General features: G+C 35.9%; 3 protein-coding genes across 3 annotated transcripts; 1 reads left to right on the forward strand and 2 right to left on the reverse strand.

The window, feature by feature from the left end:
• Window positions 1–808: 808 nt before the first annotated feature.
• Window positions 809–4,338, forward strand: LOC306876919 (ubiquitin-conjugating enzyme E2 A-like). Its single transcript, XM_079428371.1, has 6 exons — window positions 809–986; window positions 1,421–1,501; window positions 2,277–2,302; window positions 2,424–2,513; window positions 2,947–3,035; window positions 3,193–4,338. Exons 1-6 carry the CDS (start codon window positions 943–945, stop codon window positions 3,319–3,321), a joined length of 459 nt encoding a protein of 152 aa, XP_079284497.1. The 5' UTR covers window positions 809–942; the 3' UTR covers window positions 3,322–4,338.
• Window positions 4,339–4,989: 651 nt separating this feature from the next.
• LOC306876612 (inhibitor of growth protein 1-like) lies at window positions 4,990–9,516 on the reverse strand. The gene is made up of 2 exons (XM_079427916.1): window positions 8,974–9,516; window positions 4,990–6,766 (listed from the first exon to the last, which is right to left on the reverse strand). The coding sequence occupies exons 1-2, from the start codon at window positions 9,113–9,115 to the stop codon at window positions 5,979–5,981; spliced, it is 930 nt and encodes a 309-aa protein (XP_079284042.1). The 5' UTR covers window positions 9,116–9,516; the 3' UTR covers window positions 4,990–5,978.
• Window positions 9,517–12,174: 2,658 nt separating this feature from the next.
• On the reverse strand, window positions 12,175–20,023 carry LOC306876614 (uncharacterized protein). Its single transcript, XM_079427921.1, has 5 exons — window positions 19,757–20,023; window positions 15,530–15,586; window positions 14,966–15,265; window positions 14,458–14,733; window positions 12,175–12,725 (listed from the first exon to the last, which is right to left on the reverse strand). Exons 1-5 carry the CDS (start codon window positions 19,824–19,826, stop codon window positions 12,664–12,666), a joined length of 765 nt encoding a protein of 254 aa, XP_079284047.1. The 5' UTR covers window positions 19,827–20,023; the 3' UTR covers window positions 12,175–12,663.
• Window positions 20,024–21,337: the final 1,314 nt, after the last annotated feature.

The following is a 21,337-nucleotide window of genomic DNA, read 5'->3' on the forward strand; positions in this document are numbered from 1 at the left end:
TAGGACCATGTTTGGCCGAGATACAACTAATTTGTAAATCTGGAATCTGAGGGTGCAAAAAAAAAAATCTAAATATTGAGAAAATCACATTTAAAGTTGTCCAAATTAAGTTCTAAGCAATCTGATCAAAAATTACATTTTGATATATTTATGGTAGGAAATTTTCAAAATATCTTCATGGAACATGATCTTTTCTTAATATCCTAATGATTTTTGGCATAAAAGAAAAATAGATCATTTTGACCCACATTGTTGGCTATTGCTACAAATATACCCGTGGTCCTTATGACTGGTTTTGTGGTCCAGGGTCATATTTTGCCGCCTTGTAGTGTGTAGAAAATAGTATATAATAAGGAACAAGTTTTAATAGTTTTTTCTTAACTATTTGATAGTATTTTTGTAGTCCAAACAGTTCTAAACTACCCTGCTCTCTTTATAGAGTATATAAAGAGTGCCACATATAAAGTGCCAATATCTGCCTTCCCTCCTGATTATTATCGAATTGATAAAGTGCATAAACTGAACACATATCTGTTATGAAAGAGCTTTCACGTCAGAATAAGGAGGGCACTGATCGCATTCCTCCCACAGAAACGTCGACTAAGACCGTACCAACGGTCAGAAAAATAGGGGGATTTTTGCCATTAATGTAGCCAACATTTTAGGCAAATCGTTAAATGATTTATCTTGAACCATAAAGATTTCAAACGAATTGATGAAATATTAATCATTAACTCTTTAAAAACAAACAAAAAAAATGATGTTATAAGCAGTCTTTGTATTTCCAGGCGCAAATAACCCCCTGTGTGGGACATATGGTATAATCCTGTCTCGTGAAAAGACGTCTTGTATTCAGAAAGGAATATTATTAATCATCATATACAGTTACCTTAGCATTTGTTATTAGGCTCTAAAAATAATCGATTTTTAGTCTAGTTAAATATGTCTACTCCAGCTAGAAGGCGACTCATGCGAGATTTTAAGCGGTAAGTTAGCTGTTAAACGATATATGTGTTTGTTTTGGTGGAATAGCTTGCTAGCTAGCTAGCTTCATATCTCCCGGTTCGGTAGTCGATTATTAAACGTAATATAAACGATTAAAATACTACATTTAATGTTGTGCTTATCGCTTTGAGTCTGTCGGTAGTATCACATTGCCTGTTTACATTGTGGGGATTCTTAGAAACTCTACATGTGCCTTAGCTTATGAGCTAGCCGGCTAGTCTGAGCCGGTTAGAGAAGTTATTCGAGCTTGGCTTGTCTGAATGTGATTATTATTATTACTACTATTTAGCCAATAGCTTTGTATTTCTAGTAATTTTATTAGGTGACCAGAAACCACGCTTTGTCATGTAATATTCCAGGGTTTTGGTAGACACTGAAATACACTATGATTGAGTGTTCTGTGGTGGTCCCCCAGGCTCCAGGAGGATCCTCCAGCCGGCGTCAGTGGAGCTCCGTCTGAGAACAACATCATGGTGTGGAATGCAGTTATATTCGGGTAAGAAGAGCTCAAATCGGGCTGATCGAGTCGAGTCCAGCTCGAGTAACAGGGTTCCCACGGTCACTGAAAACCTCCAAATATGAGGAGATTATAAAATAGATATAACCAGACCTGAAAATCTTGTAGAAGTGAATTATTATTAAATATCATGCAGCTTTCTGTTCAAAAGTTTGGGGTCGTACAGTTTTTAGAAGAAATTAATACTTTGATAGCAAAGACATATTAAATAGTTTATAATGTTATTTAAGACTTTATTGCAAATAAATGCTATTCTTTTGAACTTTCTATTCAGAGAATCCTGAAAGACGATTTATCACAGTTTCCACAAAAATATTAAGCAGCTCAACTGTTTTCAATATCGATAATAATATTAATAAATGTTCTTGAGCAGCAAATCAGCATATTAGAATGATTTCTGAAGGATCATGTGACTCTAAAGACCAGAGTAATGGTGTTTTACATTACAAAATAAATTACATTTAAAAAATATATTATTTGTTAATATATAAATTGTAATTATTTAATATTACCATTTTAAATGAATGCAGCCTTTGTAGCGTAAGAGATTCTTACGAAAACATTTGAAAAAATCGTACCAACCGCAATGTTTTGAAGGGTAGTGTGTGTAAATATACATGTGTACATAATTCTGCCCCACCACGTGTTCAGTGCTCCAGTGTAGCATGTGTATTGCTGTTATTTGATATCATGCTCAACACCAGTGTCCTCCTACCTTTGACCTTAATATTGCATTTCTCGTTTTTACGTGCAGTCCAGAGGGAACACCTTTTGAAGATGGTAAGTGTCCGTCTACTGACCTTTCCAGCATGATCAAAAATTCATGTGTATAGAAAATGAGTAAAATGTGTTGCTCTGTCAGAAATTAAAGATACAATGTTGTTTCTATTCTGCACACAAGGTACCTTCAAACTCACAGTTGAGTTCACAGAGGAATATCCAAACAAGCCCCCAACTGTGCGGTTTGTCTCAAAGATGTTTCATCCAAATGGTAAGTGATACTTCCTGTTTGTCTCTGATTAGAAGCTTTGTCAAAGAGAAACTGAATCTCTAATATGCTCTCAACAGTCTACTCGTGTAGTACATTTCCACACAGAATCTGCTGCTGTTAAATTTAGTCATTCACTGGTCTTAGAAGTTCAGTCTTTTTTTTTTTGCTAAAATTAGTTTTTTACTTCAGATTTAGCAAACACATTTAATACATTTTATGCTTGCTTATATATTTCTTTGACAATGATAACTTCATACACTAAGATGTTCAACGTTATCAGTTACTGTATTTTCTGGGGATTGTACAGCATTAGTGAGTGTTGTTTGGTTGCTACATGCTGAAAGGTCATTCATTTTATCATGAGTCATGCATGTATTCTTGATTTAATGTAGTAAATATATTGTTCTAACGCTTCTCTTGCTGTCTTTCACAGTGTATGCTGATGGCAGTATCTGCCTAGATATTCTTCAGAATCGGTGGAGTCCAACTTATGATGTTTCTTCTATTCTGACATCAATTCAGGTGTGTTAATCAACTGTTTTATGGTCCTTTTATATTAAACAAAATGCTTCATGTATCCTGTGGACATTATTAAATCTGAGAATTGTCTAATTTGAATGCTTCACTCCCCCCTATTTGTTAAACTCGAGGCCTTAATTTTGATTTCTCTTTCTTACAGTCCCTTCTAGATGAGCCAAATCCCAACAGCCCTGCGAACAGCCAGGCAGCACAACTGTATCAAGAAAACAAACGAGAATATGAGAAACGGGTTTCAGCGATTGTAGAGCAGAGCTGGAGGGACAGTTGACCACATTCACAAACCACATTATCACTGAAATGTTGTTTTCCTTTTGTTTGGCTCTGTCGTTGGGGAATAGTTTTTCAAATCGCCATTTTTAAGTTTTTATGCACTTTACTCATGCAAGATTGTGATTGTTTTATTTCTCCCACATTTTTGCCTGGACTGATTTTCAGCCATCATTAAGATCAGTGAAAGGGGTTAATATCCCTGGTGAATAATGCTTGACTAATTTTGCATATGGCATGAACATGCAGTGATTGTTCTTTTTTGCTAAATGCATTAGCATCTCTAAAAAAAAAAAACATGGTTGAGTCAATCAAGGCAGTCTAATCTGGATTCACGACTCGTTGAGAGACACAAGTCACAGTAGTGTTGATGAAAATGGTTTTGGTGCTTTGTCAATTTTAATATCATGGTCTCACTCAAAAAGCAGTTAAAAGTGTCAATTTAATTTCGGTTTTGCTTCCGTTCTTCTGGACTAGCATTCGTTATGTTGGTTTAGTCATAACTCTTCCTCGCTCTGCCAGAGGGATGGCATGCTACCACATGAGTGGTGAGCAGCTCTAGCACGCACTGAAAACACATAAGATTTTGGTAGACAGGCGTGAGGGTTTATATAAATTATCAAATTATGTTGACAGAACAATGGCAATATGGTGTGGAGTATAAAATATATATTTACTGGTCTAAAAAAATTTTGATTTGCTGGAATTACTCAAAGTTCAAAAATATCCTCTAAAATCTTACAGAGATACATGTTAACTGCAGCTACTTAATATCTTTTCATGGCTTGCATCACAAGTCCAATCAATCAAGTGAAATAATGTCTTCAGGTCTTTTTCCAAGCCCTTGGTCTTTGCAGATGTATGCCGTTACATGCATGAATGCCTGAGTGTGTCCTTGCCTCTTATTAATCTCTTGTATATACAAAAACACATCTGAATTTTGTGTACAGATTTTGCACTGGTTGGCAATCTCATTTTCCAGCACTTGTAAATACTTAAATAAAAAGTGAAACTACCTTTGTGTGTAATACGTTACTGATACTTTACACTTTATTTCAATATTTCTGTAACAATAGCAGAAGTCTATTCTATTTAAAACATAAGAACTTTTACTCCTCCCTTTTAATGTATTTAATGCACTAAGTTAGGTGAAACATCACTATTTTATTCTGAGAAACAGTTCTAGAAGACATGGGATGTAAATAATGTGACATAATATCAGAAACAAATTTCTGGTCCACGTTTGACATGTATTATGAAGTTCACCCCAAAATGAAAATTTCCTGAAAATATACTCATTCTCATGTTGTCCAAGATGCAGACAAGTTTTGTTTCTACTTCAAAACAGATTTGGAGAAATATAGCATTACAACACTGCCTCACCAATGGATCCTCTGCAGTTAATGGGTGCCGTGAGAATGATAGTCCAAACAGTTGAAAAAAATATCACAATAATCCTTAAATAATCCTCACAACTCCAGGCCATCAATTAACGTCTGGTAAAATAAAAAGCTGTATGTTTGTAAGAAACAAATCCATCAAGGGATTTTCAATTCTAGCCAAAACAGTCTATAATACACCATTTAAAACGTCCATACCCTGTTGTCCTCCCACATCAAAATCCACTAACATATTTTAGAACCGTTTTTACTTTTTTTTTTTTTTTTTTGTCTTGTAATCTTATGGATACTAGCGGACTAGTATTTTATAAGTAAGCAACAATATGAAGATAAAACAATTTAGTGATGGATTTGTTTATTACTAGGTTACTACTTATGGATTATTGTGATGTTTTTATCAGCTGTTTGGACTCTCATTCTGACGGCACCCATTCACTGCAGAAGATGAGTAAATGTAATACAAAATTTCTCCACATCTGTTACTATTTAGAAAAATGCATCTACATCTTGAATGTTTTCCCATGAAATATCCATTTTTGGGTGAAATGGGGGAAGTCGTGGCCTAATGGTTAGAGAGTCGGACTCGTAATCGAAAGGTTGCGGGTTCGAGTCCCCGGCCGGCAGGGATTGTAGGTGGGGGGAGTGAATGTCCAGCGCTCTCTCCACCCTCAATACCACGACTGAGGTGCCCTTGAGCAAGCCACCGAACCCCCAACTGCTCCCCGGGCGCTGCAGCATGGCTGCCCACTGCTCCGGGTGTGTGTTCACGGTGTGTGTGTGTGTGTGTGCATTTGTTCACTACTCACTGCTGTGTGTGTGTGCACTTGGATGGGTTAAACGCAGAGCACCAATTTCGAGTATGGGTCACCATACTTGACAATACGTCACGACTTTACTTTAAATGTGTTTAATTGTATGTAAACATTTTTTATAAGCATGAGACAACTGTTTTAAGCATGGCTTATTTTACATGAAGATGTACAGTTATGCAAGGCATAAATACAAAACTGATAGTAAAAATGAAAATAGTAAAAATGCATTACACTGTCTTGTAGTTGGATGAACAGAATACTTCCAATGCTGTAGAACATTGATAACTAAGTAGCTGATAAGTGAACCCCATCAAACATATCCCTAAAAGATATAGCTACAAACAAATGACCAACTCTAGTCTGTTACAACATCACAGGCCTTGGCCTTTCTCAAAACTGGATACTGAACTCCTGAATAGAAAAATGGCCACCAGCTACACCTGACACTACCTGTTGTACGCTCGCTCTTTCTTAGACCTCTCTAATGCTTTGTCCATTGTCTTCTCATTGTCTCCTCTGCACTTCGGACAGTACCATTTTCCTTTGGGCTTATGGTGCAGGCCAACACATGAGAAGTGAAACCACTCAATAGTGCATTCATCATTATCACAACCTATCATCTCTCCATAAGACACTTGCTCGCACAGACAATAAGTGGGTTCATTGGGATCGATGGGCAGGTCTGTCGGCGACGGCTCCCTGTCTTGCTTGCTTTTTGACCTCTTCTTCTTCTTCGAAGACGTGGATGAGGTCTTGGCCTTCTTTTCTTTTGGCACGCCTGAACCAACTTCCTCATTGTGCTCCATGCCATAATTGGAGTTTTCCCGGTTCTCCGAACCATTTTTCTGCCTTCGTGAACGCTTTCCACCAGATTTCTCAACTGAAGCCGGGGTCTCGTCTCGTCTCCGATCTGCACTCGGCTTACTGACTGAGAGCATCGAAGCAGAGACCGGTGTCATAGTTACGGTTGTTATGGCACTGGGGGTGCTGCCCACCGACACAGTGCTCTCTGGCGAGTCCTGGCAGCCCTGGAAGAGCTCATTCTGCCACTCGAGCTGCCGACTGCGATTCTCCACCATTTCCACCATTTGGCCTGCGATCTGGATCTTTTCATCTCCGAGTTCCTCTGTGCGGATCAAAGAGCGCTGGATGCAGTGAAGCAGACGCCGCCTCTGCACAGGATCTGATTCTTGTCTGTGCTTTTCACAAGCCTCGTCCAGTTCATTGAGGACCTCTGCAAGATCAACGCCTCAGGATTAATGTAATACCAGAGATGCAAACAGGTAAGGGGGAAAAAAAAGGTGAGAACCGGGGGCATGCTTCACATTGAATTTTTTTGAAGGATATTCGTTTCACATGCTCATTTGTAGTTACTTTAAGGTATTTTTAAAAAGATTTTTTATTACCTTATATGTCCAAAACTAATTTTTCACAAAAAAAAAAAAAAAAAAAAAAAAAATCATCTTGTAACATTTTACAAAAATCAAGATTGAATATATTAGGTTACATCCATAATATTATAAATTACCAGTTTATTGCTGGTTTGTGGTTTTACACTGCTGAAATTTTTAAATATGATTTTGAGGTGAGCTTAAAGGGTGCACTACTATGAAAATCACAGCTTCAGTGTGACATCAATATGAAAAAGTATAATTTCATAGATATTGTTAATAATAGTTGTTCATATTAAAATATTTATGAACTTAATACATGACCTCGACTATTTATTTAGCACAAATCCTGTTATTTTAATAAATATTACATGAAATTGATTACAAATTGTTGCTGGTCCCATTAAGCTCAGTGTGCCCTCTTTAAGCTCTTCCACACTGAACGTTTATGTAAATACTTCATAAACAGACTTTACATATTAACTGATGGTGTCCACTTTAAGTTAAGTTAATCGATTTGCTATGGATTCTGTCAACTCAAATCTGCAGACTGGCTCTGATCTTTGGCAGCTAGCATCATCTTCTCCAGACTGTAAATCTGTGGAAAATCAGGGCACAAATCATGTAGTGTTCTCCAGCCTTAAGAGACTATAGATCACTTTACATCCATTTAAAAATAGGTTTCATAATGAGGCTAGTTTCTGTGTTCATCCCCATGAATTAAAAGTGTATTGGTTTGTTTTATCTGATTTTTGAATGTGTTATTTAGCTGAACGTGGACTAGTCTAGATGTTGCAGTGTGCTTAAATGGCACTTCACTATGACTATATAACTGATCAAATTGAATGCCTTGTTGCTTGATTTTAGTGTTGTTTTTGTGATTGACTTTGTACCTTCAAAAAAAAAAAATTGTTTAAAACAAACAAGAATTTTTAATAAAACATGATGTGAGCTTAATGGGAACAGGGGTGAGCTTAAAGGTTGCAAAAAATATACGCATTAAGCACAGCCAGACTTTTTGCATCTAATGATGTGCATCTCAATTGAAATGCTTTTGTCATTTAAAATAAACTTAAATATTTTTGTGTGAGAGATTAATATTTTATTTTAACATAACTTTTGTACTGAAACCAATATTGTCTGCACTAAAAATGTCTCAATGTAGATTTTGGTGAGCTTAATAGGTACTTCTACCCCTGCACATGTGGAATTATCCAAGTAAACTCGCCTAGACTTGCATACATTTCCAGAACCAAAATCTGAATTGGACAAAAATTATTATTTTTTAACAGAAAGGATTCTGGATCTCTCTTCAACACTCCATAAATCAGGGAGGGGATCATATTCTAGGAATAAAATTTACAATTACCAGGTGAATCTGTATGTAAATTCAGAATATAGATAAGTTTTGGAATATGTAAGTGCTAATTAATTAGAGATTTCTGGCTCAGTGCACGATAAAAAAATTAAATAATTTTGAAAATGTGGCCTTATTGTAACGTTACTTGAAATCTACAGATGCAAATAAATCATGTGTAATCAAATAAACACGTTTTCTTTCCTCTAGTCATGTTATTGAAACAAATCTCAAAGTTGACCAGACCATGGAATAAAACAATGGTTTTGCCGTTAGATGTTTTATATACAGTAGACACTTATAATACGTGTAAGTTTAGTCTTTATAACATTTTGAAGACTATTTACACAACACTAACACACAACTGTGATTTCAAGCAACATAATTATTTAAACAGGAAGTTTAGTGGCGCTATATAAGCTGCAAAACTCTGCACTCCATCCAGAGATGTGTAAGTTAGTGATTTCACAGAAACCTCTACAAATTTAGGATATAAATATAAAATAAATTCACTCTATATATTTGCTCAACTTTGCAGCTTTGAGCTCTCAATCGCGCGAAACTTGCAAGTTTCACGTGCTAACGGTTAGCTGCTAGCCAGCTAGCTAGTGTGACATCTTACACCCGTTGCGCAAACAATGCAGGGCTTTTTCCTCACACTTCTGCAACATGCGAGAGTCTGTAAGCTTTCACCTTGATATCTGGCGTCGATTTCCTTCATGAGAGTCACACATCTTTGTAGATCCAGCGGCAGAGACTCGGCCAGCTCCAGATACTCCTCAACATAGTTCATAACAACATGAGAAGACTCTCCGTTTGAAGAAGGGTTCAACATCTTTACACACGCATTTAAGAGGTTGGTAGAGCAATATAAATACGTTTTTTAATAGTTCTTTCAAAAATAAAAGTCAGGGCTGCTAGAAAAGTTACTGAGGTAAGTGTTGTAATGCAGGACCAGTGACGCTTCTATGGCGGAGACTAGCTCATGAATATTAATTGCCTCGCAGTGACGTTGCTCCACAACAGAAGCTAAGTAAGGAATAATTGACTTCGGTCCGTTGAATTATTAGTAAAATAATGCACACCCGAGGTGGTGATGCCGTGGCAGTTACACCTGTGCATTATTTTTCTCATAATTCAACGGACCGATGTCAATTATTCGCCTGAAAATAATTGCACACCTAGTTAAAATGTTAATTCTTGATATCAGGAATTATATTTTTACTAGTTAAAATGCTCATTCTTGATATCTGAAAATGTATTTCTGATATCAACAATTGGGAGGGTAATTTCTGATATCAACAATTTAATTGTTGATATCAAGAATAGACATTTTTACTTGTAAGAATTGTATTTCTGATGTGAAATAATGGAATTTCAACTAGTAAGAAATTAATTATTGATATCAACAATTGATTTTGAATGGCAGCCTATGGTGACATTTAACTAGTCAAAATGCAATTATAGATATCAACTATTTAATTCTTGATATCAACAATTTGCATTTTAACTGGTTAAAATTTAATTGCTGATATCAAAAATAGCCATTGTTACTAATAGAAATCTAATTCCTGATATCAAGAATTAACATTTTAACTATAAAAATTGTTGATATCAAGAATTCATATCCTGAGAAGGAATAAAAGTCAAAACGGCTTGCCATGCCTTGTCAGCCAATCAGATTCAAGCATTCAAAGGCCCTGTAGTATAATTAATATTCATGAACGTTTGGGTCGTGTAAAGCCTTCATAGATGCTTGGTGGTGTTTGGTAGCAAGACTTCAACGGTTGCTTCAGAGGAGCTGCAAATGAAAATGACCTACATGTTTATGTTAGGTTTAGTCTTGAGTTTAGTGGAATTTGGGGTGCAGTTTATGAAAATACAGAAAAAACTAGAGGTCTTGTTGACTTTACTCATCTTCCAGTTATTTGTGTTTGGAGCCTTCAGAGATATGTCTTCTTCTAGTATTGTATTTTTGTGGGAAACAATGTGAACTGGGACTTGTAGCACTCAATTCATTTACAGATTGGCAGCATAATATTAACATTAATCATTTTATTGTTCATTTTACTGTGTTTGCTTGACAGCCAAATCTCAATGCATCCTTACAGCATCATCTGCATACATCAAATGAGGTATAATGTAGCAAATGTGTTATTTTGTGTTTCTCCCTTCTTGCTAATCTACTTGAGCTTTATTAAATATGTAAGATATTTAAAATCATCATGCACAATATTACATTCAGAGTAAGCCCTCGTCACGGTCAATCTAAACACCTGTAGTTTTTAATGTATTATTTTAATAACTCATTCAGACATTTATTTTGTCCTTTCTAAACATCCATTAGCTACTGTGATAATTTCCATCTTATGCTAAAATGTTAAAAGGGTAGTTACGTTCTTCTACCCAGAATGCCCTGCAGGGGTCACTTATGTCAAGGCAATGAGGCTCTTAATGTTGTTTATCCTCAGCCGTGTTGTTTACTGGCACATCATGCAGTTATTCTTTTCTCTCGAGTGTATCATTGTGAATTCCTTGTTTCAGTTACAGCCCCGAAGAGAAATGCTAACGAGTTATCCTATATTTTTAACAGTTGTGAATGACCTTTGAAAATGGTGAAAGTAGCTCTTTGTACATCTGTGTTATTAGCAGTAAAAATGTCAGATGACTAAAATGTCATAATGTGCAAATGAGAGGGGAAATGAGTGTAAAGTTCTCCAGAGGCCAGCACAGTCCAGTCTCCTTGTCTTGCGTACGCTGACCCGAGTGGTGTCGTAAAGAATTACCTCTTACGCATTTCAGTGTCAATGGAGAATTCAGAGTTTGGACAAATTAGGTTACTTTCCACATTAACTTAATGTCAAGAATGGAGGTGTAGTCATAAGTGAGGTTTTGCGTAGACAGGCTCAAGCTTTTTTCAGGATTCTTCAGGATTCTTTTCTTTATAAAAACATTAAAAATCTTACTGATCCCAAACTTTTGAACAGCAGTATAGATGGATGGATAGATAAATAACCATATAGTATGTAGTTAATTAATGTTACTCAGTACTTAAATGTGTAATTACACTGTAATATATACACCGTAAAATACCCATATGTCTGTAGAGAGAGAGAGACGTGATGTGTGTATGCAGTCCTTTTTCATAATGCAGTTCATTAATTTTTCATAATATTCTTAATTTTTCAAAATATGAAGAGTTCAGATGCAAAAGCCTCTAAGTGCCGTCTTAAATGTTCTTCTAAAATGAGCATTTTTTATTAGGCTCCTATATTTATGATCAGTTGTTTCCCTTTAATTTCATAGAAAAGGACGTATACATTGCCATTAGAGTTAAATTAATGAACCTATACATAGGAACCTGATAAAAATGCTCATTTTAGATGAAAATTTCAAATGGCACTTAGAGGCTTTTCCATCTGATCTCTTCATATATATAATATTTTTTTATTGATATTCTCTTGTAGCAAACTTTTGTTGTGGTTTTTCAGAATATTTGTTGCTGTCGTGAATTAATGAATCCAGCTTTCTCATGACGTAAACCTATTGTTCAGGCCCTTTCGGTATAAACAAACCTAGGCTTGTCTTCGGTGAATCTCCTGACCCTCCAGAAAGTCACAATATCCTGGACTACAGTCATTGCTAGCTCACTTTACTAAGTACTATACCACAATCACTTCAGTTTTGTAGGATAATATGCAATATGCTCATGGTTCAGGCTCAGATGAATTGGTTTTCAGGCAGTGGGTTTGAAATGTTAGGACTGCCGAGTGACTTCATGAATGAGTTCATCAATACAAGTTAAATAAGGTGATGGTGAGCTACCTGGTGAATAATGCTGGTACCTGACCTTACTCTGAACAGATATAATCTCTCTTTGCAAACACACACAATAATGGTTTTGGAATTCATTGCGTAAGTGCAAATAATGAAATCACATCAGATTAAATGGAAAAGGAAGACCTGAACAGTTTTTTTTTAACTGTTTTATGCATCTCAGTTAAACTGCTAGTTTTACAATTGCCCCAAAAGCCTTTGGACACTTAAGGCACTTAAAACTGTACAAATGTAATTGCATTAAATAACAAAATATCAACTCAGGGTGGCATTTATACAAAAGAAAGATAGCACAAGCAAATTGTTTGGACTTAATATTTTGTTGACAGAGAGGCCAAATAAAAATTTAATAGCATCTTCATTTCAGACAAAATAAACAAAACTAAGAGCATAAAGGAAACTTTTTAATGGTCTCTTTGGTGCTTTTGTTGTAATTCTTCACATGATCTATGTTAAAATATCAGCAGTTCTCAGGTAAACACCCCCTTCAATTCACTTGTCATGCCTGTTTTTGCTGTCCACATCCTGTTTATCTGCCGTATTTCTTCACCTCTTTGTTGGTGTTTCTTCCTTCATTCTGAGACAAAATGTTGTTCCTGTGGGGCCATCTGGAGAAGGAGAAAAGAATTTAAATGGGCAAGATTAAAAGTATAGTTCACCCAAAAATGAAAATTCTGTCATTAATTACTTACCCTCATGTTGTTCCAAATCCGTAAGAAGTTTATTCATCATCGAAACACAAATTAAGATATTTTTGATGAAATCCCAGAGCTTTCTGACCCATAGACAGCAACGCATGACATGTTCAAGGTCCATAAAGGTACCAAGAACATCGACAAAATAGTCCATGTGACATCAGTGGTTCAACCATAATTCTATGAAGCTATGAGAATACTTTTTGTGTGAATAAAATAACTATTCAACAATTTATTTTTATTTATTTTTTTAAGATTTAATTTTGGAGTTTTTGCATTTATTTGATAGGACAGTAGTGAGAAAGGAAGCAAAGTTGGAGAGAGAGGGGGGGCGGGATCGGGAAAGGTCCGTGAGCCGGGACACAAACATGGGATGCCCGAAGCGCAACGGTGCTATATGTTGACGCTCTGCCCACGAGGCAATTGGCACCAACTGTATTCAACAATTCTTCTCCTCTGTATTACCCTAGCGCCATTTTGGAGAGTATCACAATGCATGCGCGTGATTTGATCTGTATATGCTGCTGATGTAGAACACGCACCTTTTTTAAGTTCAGGAAAGCTGACGCATGTGTCGTGATACTCCAAAAAAGTCATTATTTTCATTTTTTGAACAACAAAGTAATCTTGTAGCTTCATCAAATTATGGTTGAATCACTAATGTCATATGGACTGTTTTAAAGATGCCCTTACTACCTTCCTGTGCCTTGAACAGTCCCTTACCGTCTATGGGAGGGTCAGAAAGCTCTCGGATTTCATCAAAAATATCTTAATTTGTGTTCCGAAAACGAACGAAGGTCTTACAGGTTTGGAACAACATGAGGTTGAGTAATTAATGACAGAATTTTTACTGAAACATCTGGCAGTGATATACATAAGCTACAGTCATAGCTCCTCAACTTTAGATGAACAGTATCTCGAGATGCTGTTGTGTGTGTGTGTAGCCTTATACGCGTGTGAGAGCCTACGTATTTAATGACACCAGAGAAAAAGAATGTTGTTACACAGAACATTGTCTCCACTTATGAAGACAAGCAGTTAATCATGATGTTTTTGACTTTTTATGGTCTTAAAGCTGCCCAGTGCCACTGCTCGATAAGAAGGACATTCCCTCTCCTGTCATGCACATCTCTATGCAGTGGTTTCCTCCCACTGCTGGTGCCTTTTCCAGCATCACTGGTGGCTAAACTAGATAACTTATAAGCTTTAAGTAAGTAACCCTAGATAGTGCTACCGTGCATTTAGGAAGGTATTCAGATCCTTGAATATTTTTCACATTTTATGTTGCAGACTTATGTTAATTCCTTAAGTTATGTATATTTTTTCCACATCAGTCTACACTCCACACCCCATAATTGCAAAGCTAAAATCAGATTAACAAATGTAGTATTCAAGTATTCAGACCCTAAACTTGAACCAAACATCTCTGGAGAAAGCTAATGTCTTTTGACCAGTGGTTCCCATCTAACCTGACTGAGATTGAGAGAAACATTATTTACTGGTGGTTGAGGAGAGACACCCTATATGATTGTAAAGCGCTTTGGGTGTACAACAATACACAATAAAGCGCTATATAAATGCCTCATTCATTCATTCATACTACTGATCAAGTTTTGAAATCGATTCTCATATACAGTGCACTCACTTTGTTTAAGATGAAGTGTGCTCTTGTGCTGAACAGGGCCGGACTCTGAGGTGTATGTGGCCACACAGGTGAGCTCACTGATGGTGATATTATCCGGCAGATATACTCGATTCTCCATCATAAAAAACCTGCCAAGCTTCTGGACAGAGGTGCTATTGAAGGAAACGTTCAAGGCAGGTTCCCAATGAAGAGTGGGTGCTGTCTTTTTATATGTGGCCTTACAGACAGCAATCTGTTGACTGTTTTCACTGTCCAGCTGGGTGGAAAGTTGGGTAACTAAAAACAAAAACTTTAATTCATCAAATAGTATTTGCTTCACTTTTGCTTTAAATATTTTGTTGTACTGTGGACTGAACTCATCACTGGTTCATGGCTGCAGTGAAAGTTTGAGATTTAGAAGTTCTTAGAAAGAAGTCATCAGTTAGTGGCTTTATATAAGCTGTGATGTAAACGTAAACATTTTCACAGTTTTTGCAATAGTTTTACAATACATTGTGTTTGTACTCACCGCTTACAGACACATTTACAGCAAAGCTTCCTGCTCTATATGATGCATCACAAGAATAAAATCCTTCATCTTGTTTTGAAATCTTGGGAATGACTAAATAAACTCCATCGGAGGTGTTGTATAGCCTCTTTCCATCATTACACGTGCCGTCCCGCTTGGATGACAAACCAAGCCAACATTTTCTGCCTTGGAGGCTGATGTTCCAGACGATATAAATTAATTCATTCCAGTTAATATCAGTGATATTGCCACACTGTAAAGTCACAGTATTGCCTGGAATAAAGGTCTGCTCTTTGAAAACTGCAGAAGAAAATGCCGTGTGGATAACCATGTTAGATAGGGTGTTATCTCTATATACAGCAGCTTACAACATGTATGTAAAATGGTGATTATATAATATATTATATAACATTTATAATTATATATAAAATTCTATAATTGGTATTGTTTTCTTGCTTTCGCTGACCACTGGTTAAAAAATATTTTATAATAGTTTTTGTTCTTATTTTTCACTCTATTCATGAAAAAATGGCTGTGTATTTACATAAATAAATAAAAGTGTACCTTTCAGTTGATTAATCGCAGAATCTTTATTCTGATGTGAGGCAGGGTCTTGATTTCCTAGAACAGTTAGTGCCACAGCATGTTAGTAACAGCTAATGTGAAGCTCAGCACATTGAAACACAATCATTCACTCGAGTGAGATTTCCAGATAACTTCTGTTACTCCAATGTAAGTGTGAGATATTGAAAATTTAAACAAGGGTAACACTTTATAATAACTTCCATTAATATACTGTATGTGACCCTGGACCACAAAACCAGTCTTAAAGGGCGTACTCCAGGTTAGAGACTCCAGTGAGTCGATGCATAGAAAAATAATGCAATAATGTAAGAACTAGATTTTCTTTCAAATATATTTTCAAATGCGCTTCTGGCTTCTGGAGTCGTTTTTGTGAGAGAATTTTACTTCCGTACCTGAAAACCGGAAGTGACGTAACGACAGGGAGAGCGGTCCATTTTAACCCACAGGAAAACAATGGATCGCAATGACAGTTCGGACGCTGAGGAAATTTTAAATGTTTATTTACACTCGTGTGACGGACCACAGATACAATTATGAGCCTGCTACACAGCCAAGAGAGCAGGGACAGGCCAGGATTAGACAGAGGAGACAGATTGAGTTGTGTGTGGAGAGCAGGGTAGGTGTCCGCTGGGCCTGTGGTGTTCTGAGCAGTCCTTCCCTGCATGTGTTGTGTCAGCCATTAGAAGACAGTTTACAGAGGAAGGAGGACTTTATAAAGGGTTTGAATGGTCCCATTTTGATGACAATCAATAAAAAATAATCACAATCACAAATTGTCTTACTGTATAAAAACTTTTTATATTAAAATATTTATATCAAGCAGATCTGCATTTATGGATAATTCAATTCAGTTTTATTTATACAGCACTACATCATAAATATTATTCCATAGCACTGTTAATATCTAACTAATAACACAACATTGCAACTGTTAATTAACAAATATATATATGTATAGATGCACCAAACATATACTGAAAGAAAAATATACCATCTGACCCATTTAAAAACCTTTCAGTCTGGGTATCACACTAGTGTGTTAAATGGTGAATGCTGTGCTATAGACGCCAACAGCCTGATCTTGTTGATCCTCTGGAGGGATCTGGAAAGAGGAGCAGGTGTAGTGGAAGACAGACAAGTGCTGTGTTCTCGTGGAGCCTGTGGTGACCTGCAGTATTCCTCTCTCAGACTGATGCATATGCTTGGAGAAGTTTAGATCTCATTCACTGCTGACAGTGCTTTTCCACTTGGCCTCCATCACATCTGCATCTCCATTAGGAGTGGAAGCTGCAGTCCAGTAGAGGTGGTTCATAACAGCTGGCCTCCACTGCGGCCGAACACAGGTGGACCGGGACCAGATGAACCTGCTCGGAATCTCGCTTGGTTCTTGCTTCGGTATCCCATGTTGAACTGCATCATATCGCCGGGATGATAATCTTCTGGTATAAAGTGATCGCTAAGTTAAACACCACGGCGTTGTTAGAGGCAGATGCATTAGTGAAGTCCCTCTCTTCAGCTGCACTAACGCACCGAGGCCCGGAAGATACCGTCCTATTTCTTGTTAGGAAACCTGTGGACTCGATGTCCTGACAGACTGGAGTTTGTGCAACCTCCACAAACACAATAATTTACCATGACAATGATAAATTGAAATAAAAATAACTACCAAACACACTGACCCGCGCCCGCTCCACTGAACACCAACAACCTCTCGTGACGTAATATGACGCGATGTTGAAAAAAAGCTGTTTTTGAGAACACTGTTTTTGAGGAAAGCGTCACTTTTTCTCCTAAAGTTGTGCCCTCACGCTTTGTAAAACATTTTCAAATCCTGCAATAACAGTTCATATGATGTTTTCATACAAGGTTAAATATTCATTCGAAAAAAAAATTAAACCTGCAATATGCACTTTAAGTCGCTGGGGTATATTTGTAGCAATAGCCAAAAATACATTGTATGGGTCAAATTTATACATTTTTCTTTTATGCCAAAAATCATTAGGATATTAAGTAAATATCATGTTCCATGAAAATATTTTGTAAATTATTTACCGTAAATATATCAAAACTTAATTTTTGATTAGTAATATGCATTGCCAAGAACTTAATTTGGACAACTTTAAAGGCGATATTCTCAATTTTTTTTTTTTTTTTTTTTTTTTTTGCACCCTCCGATTTTCAAATAGTTGTATCTCGGCCAAATATTGTCCTATCCTAACAAACCATACATCAATGGAAAGCCTATTTAATCAAATCTCAATTTCGAAAAATTGACACTTAAGACTGTTTTTGTGGTCCAGGGGGCCTTTTACAGAGATCTTAACTCTAAAATCTTATCTTATCTGTTTGGTAACCATGCTAATTTCAGTTAGGACCACATTTAGGACAAAAGCTATTACAGAACAGCATTTCCTAAGTGCGTTATCTTATCTTATCTTATCTACAGATAGGGAAGGGGTATTACCAAAGTCTCTTTAAGATATTCTATAGTCTTTGGTATTACAGAAACCTCTAAACTTGACAAAAAACCCTAAAAACTGTCTTAACTTTAGGACAACCCTACAGCTGTCCTAAATTCAAAATTATTTGAAAGCTAACGGAAAAAAAAACGCTTACAGCTATGCTGCCCGACAATGGTATTACATTTATTAATAGATGAAAATGAAGACCGAAGATGTTTAATGGTAGAAATACTCTTGGAGGACCCTGAACTGAAGATGTGTTATATTTTGATGACAAAACACTTAGAAGTAATTACAGACTGCCGCACAGCATATTACAGTTAGCACAGGAACTGCAACCAACAAAAGCATCACGGAGCATTACTGGTTGTAGTGCAAGTGACTAATGCCTTACGTTTTTTTTTTTTTTTAGTAGCTTCTATTATTTTGTTTACCTCATCAGCAGTGTTGTTTGCTTGGTAACAGACCTGAGAGTGGATTTGAGCTTGATTATGCCATTTAAGATTTCCTAACTAGAGATAAGATACTATTTAGTAAGATAGGATAAGAATCCCAAATCAAGTTAAGATTTGCTTCTGTAATACGAATTTGTGAAAAATCCTAATTTAACATATCACATCTTAAGTTAAGACCTAAGATAAGACACGTTCTGTAATACGCCCCCAGGGTCACATATCATTAACAAATATTATAAAATGCTTAAAAGATCTTTAGTTAATATATATTCAAAAAGCTAGAAACGTGATATAATGTGCTTGTTAATGTTTACTAATAAACTTATTAAATATTACCTAATGAGTATTAGATCATTATTTCATGTAAATTAAAATGCTTACAAATGCCATCAAACATTCAATGATCATGCACTTCTTGAAAATCTACAAATGGTTTTAACAGCTGTTATACAATGATTAAAAGCTTTTGTTAATGCACAACACTTTTGCAGCGGAGGTGTGGTACGAGTAAGGTTAGGGATGGGTAGGTTCAAGTGTTGATTAAAGGGTCAGAATATACAGTATAAAGAGGTCAGTTTGATTTAAGGAAACACGGTTCAATCTGTTTATATAACATTTTGATTAATGAACAAGTATTTTCTGTCAATATGTGATTTCAAAGAAATATCCTGTTTAATGATATACAGTAGTATACCAATATAAGTGTTTAGGCAATAAAAACATGTTTTGAACCCAAATTACAATGTGTTGTGTGTCTTTAGCAAGCATTTATCTAAATTTAACTAGCCACTGTTTACAAATACGTTATTAAAGTCCAGTGCACATAAAGATACTAAATGATTAGTAAATATTTACAAATTATGAATAGTTTTTACTTTAGATTGGGATTAATCAATGATTTGTTAAGATATGAAGATTGTAGAAGTATGCACAACAAATAAAGACCAGATATATGACCTTTAAGTGATAATGAGTTAATGAATATGTTAATAGTTTTATAGTGTTTAAAATAACTAAGCTAATTTATCACAACATTTGTAAATGTTAAAAAGCATTAGGTAATATGTGAACTGAAGATTAAAGACATTTGTTAGCATTCAAAAGTGACTTAAAAATGTGCTTTTTAATCATTGTATAATTTTAGTTAAAGTCGTTTGTAGATTTTTTAAACAATGTGCATGATCATATGAATTGAAAGTTTAATGACATTTGTAAGAATTAAGCATTTGTAAGGATTTATTAATGAAAGTTATTATAAAATGTTACCAATTAAGAGTATTTACACTAACCTTTTGTTTGACTTCCTGCCATAAAGATGCTTAGGAGGACGACCATCATCAATGTTTTATTGTTCACCATCGCTGCAAATCAGTCAGACTTCTCTTCTCTCACCTTTAAATGTACTCTTTCACTTGTCTGTTCTCCTCCTAATGTTTCCTTCAGCAGTAAAGATGTTGCACACCCTTAATTTTTTTTTAAATCACTTTTTATCATTGCATAATCTTCTCCCACATGAAAATTCTGACTTCCTGTCTTGTTAACCACGGCTGTCGTGTGAGAGCATTTGTGAGCATATTTGTTGGTTAAGCTGGCCGAATGAAACTAGCATGACCTAACATAATTGACAAAAGTGCAAAAAGTGATCAGTTAAATTTACAGTATTTGCATTTTAGAATTTTTTTAAAGCCAGGTATATAATATGATATGTGATTATGATAGCAAATTTTATTTTATTAAGGTTAAAACTAAAATTCCACATCACTATTTGCTATGACACTTCAAATATAGCTCAGGTGCATCCTATTTCTCTGGATCATCTTCTGTGTATTTGTACAATTTGATTGGAGTCCATCTTCTGCAAATTGACTTGCCATGATTTGGAAAGGTGCATACCTGTCCATATAAGTTCTTGCAAGCTAAAACGCAAATCAGACTAAAAATAAAGCCATCAGGTCAAAGGAACTACAAAATAAGTTCTGAAGCATTGAAGGTTCCCAAGAGAACAACGGCCTCCATAATTCTTAAACAGAAGAAATTTTAAACAACCAGGACTCTTCTTGAGTTGGTTGACCAGTCGAACTGAGCAATCAGGGAAGAAGGACCTTGGGATATATACCTGTAGTTTGGCATCTTGATTCTTTAGGTCTGGACTTAAAAAAGAAAATGATACATTTAAGATACTGATTCAATCATTCAGTCTTTTCTAATTTATACAAAAAAACAAAAATAGGAAAATAATATTTTAATGTGTATATTTTGAAACAGAACTTACATCCAAAACATATTTGAAGTTGTCAATAAAACAAAGTTTGTTGGAGTATGGAGAAAATACAATTAATTATTTTTTTCTATACTTAAAAATTTCATTTAATGGTGGAAGCATCATGCTGTAGAGGTGGTTTTCAATGGCAGCGACTGCTCTGGTTTAGAGAGCTCAGGACTTCAGACTGGGCTGTAGGTTTGCCTTCCAAGAGGACAATGGCCCTAAACATATAGTCAATGACAAGACATGAGTGGCTTAGGGACAACTCTGTGAAGGTCCTTGAGTGAGCCAGCCTGGGTTTGAACCCAATTAAACATCTCTGTAGAGAACTGAGAGTGGCTGAGAGAGGATCTGCAGAGCAGAATGGAGGAAAATCACCATCATACCCCCCAAAACATGAGGTTGCCTCACTGCTAAAGGTACATCAACTGGGATGTGAATACTTATCCAAAATTTGGTTTTGCTTCATAATTATGGAATATGGAGTGTAGATTGATGTGAAAAAAAAGAAAGCAGTGCTTCTCAGATCTGTCCTGGAGACCCTCTATCACTGCACATTTTGGATGGCTTCTTCATCTAACACACCTGATTCAACTCATCAGCTGAG

The sequence above is a fragment of the Barbus barbus genome (genome assembly GCF_936440315.1).
Source record: "Barbus barbus genome assembly, chromosome: 11".
NCBI lineage: Eukaryota > Metazoa > Chordata > Actinopteri > Cypriniformes > Cyprinidae > Barbus > Barbus barbus.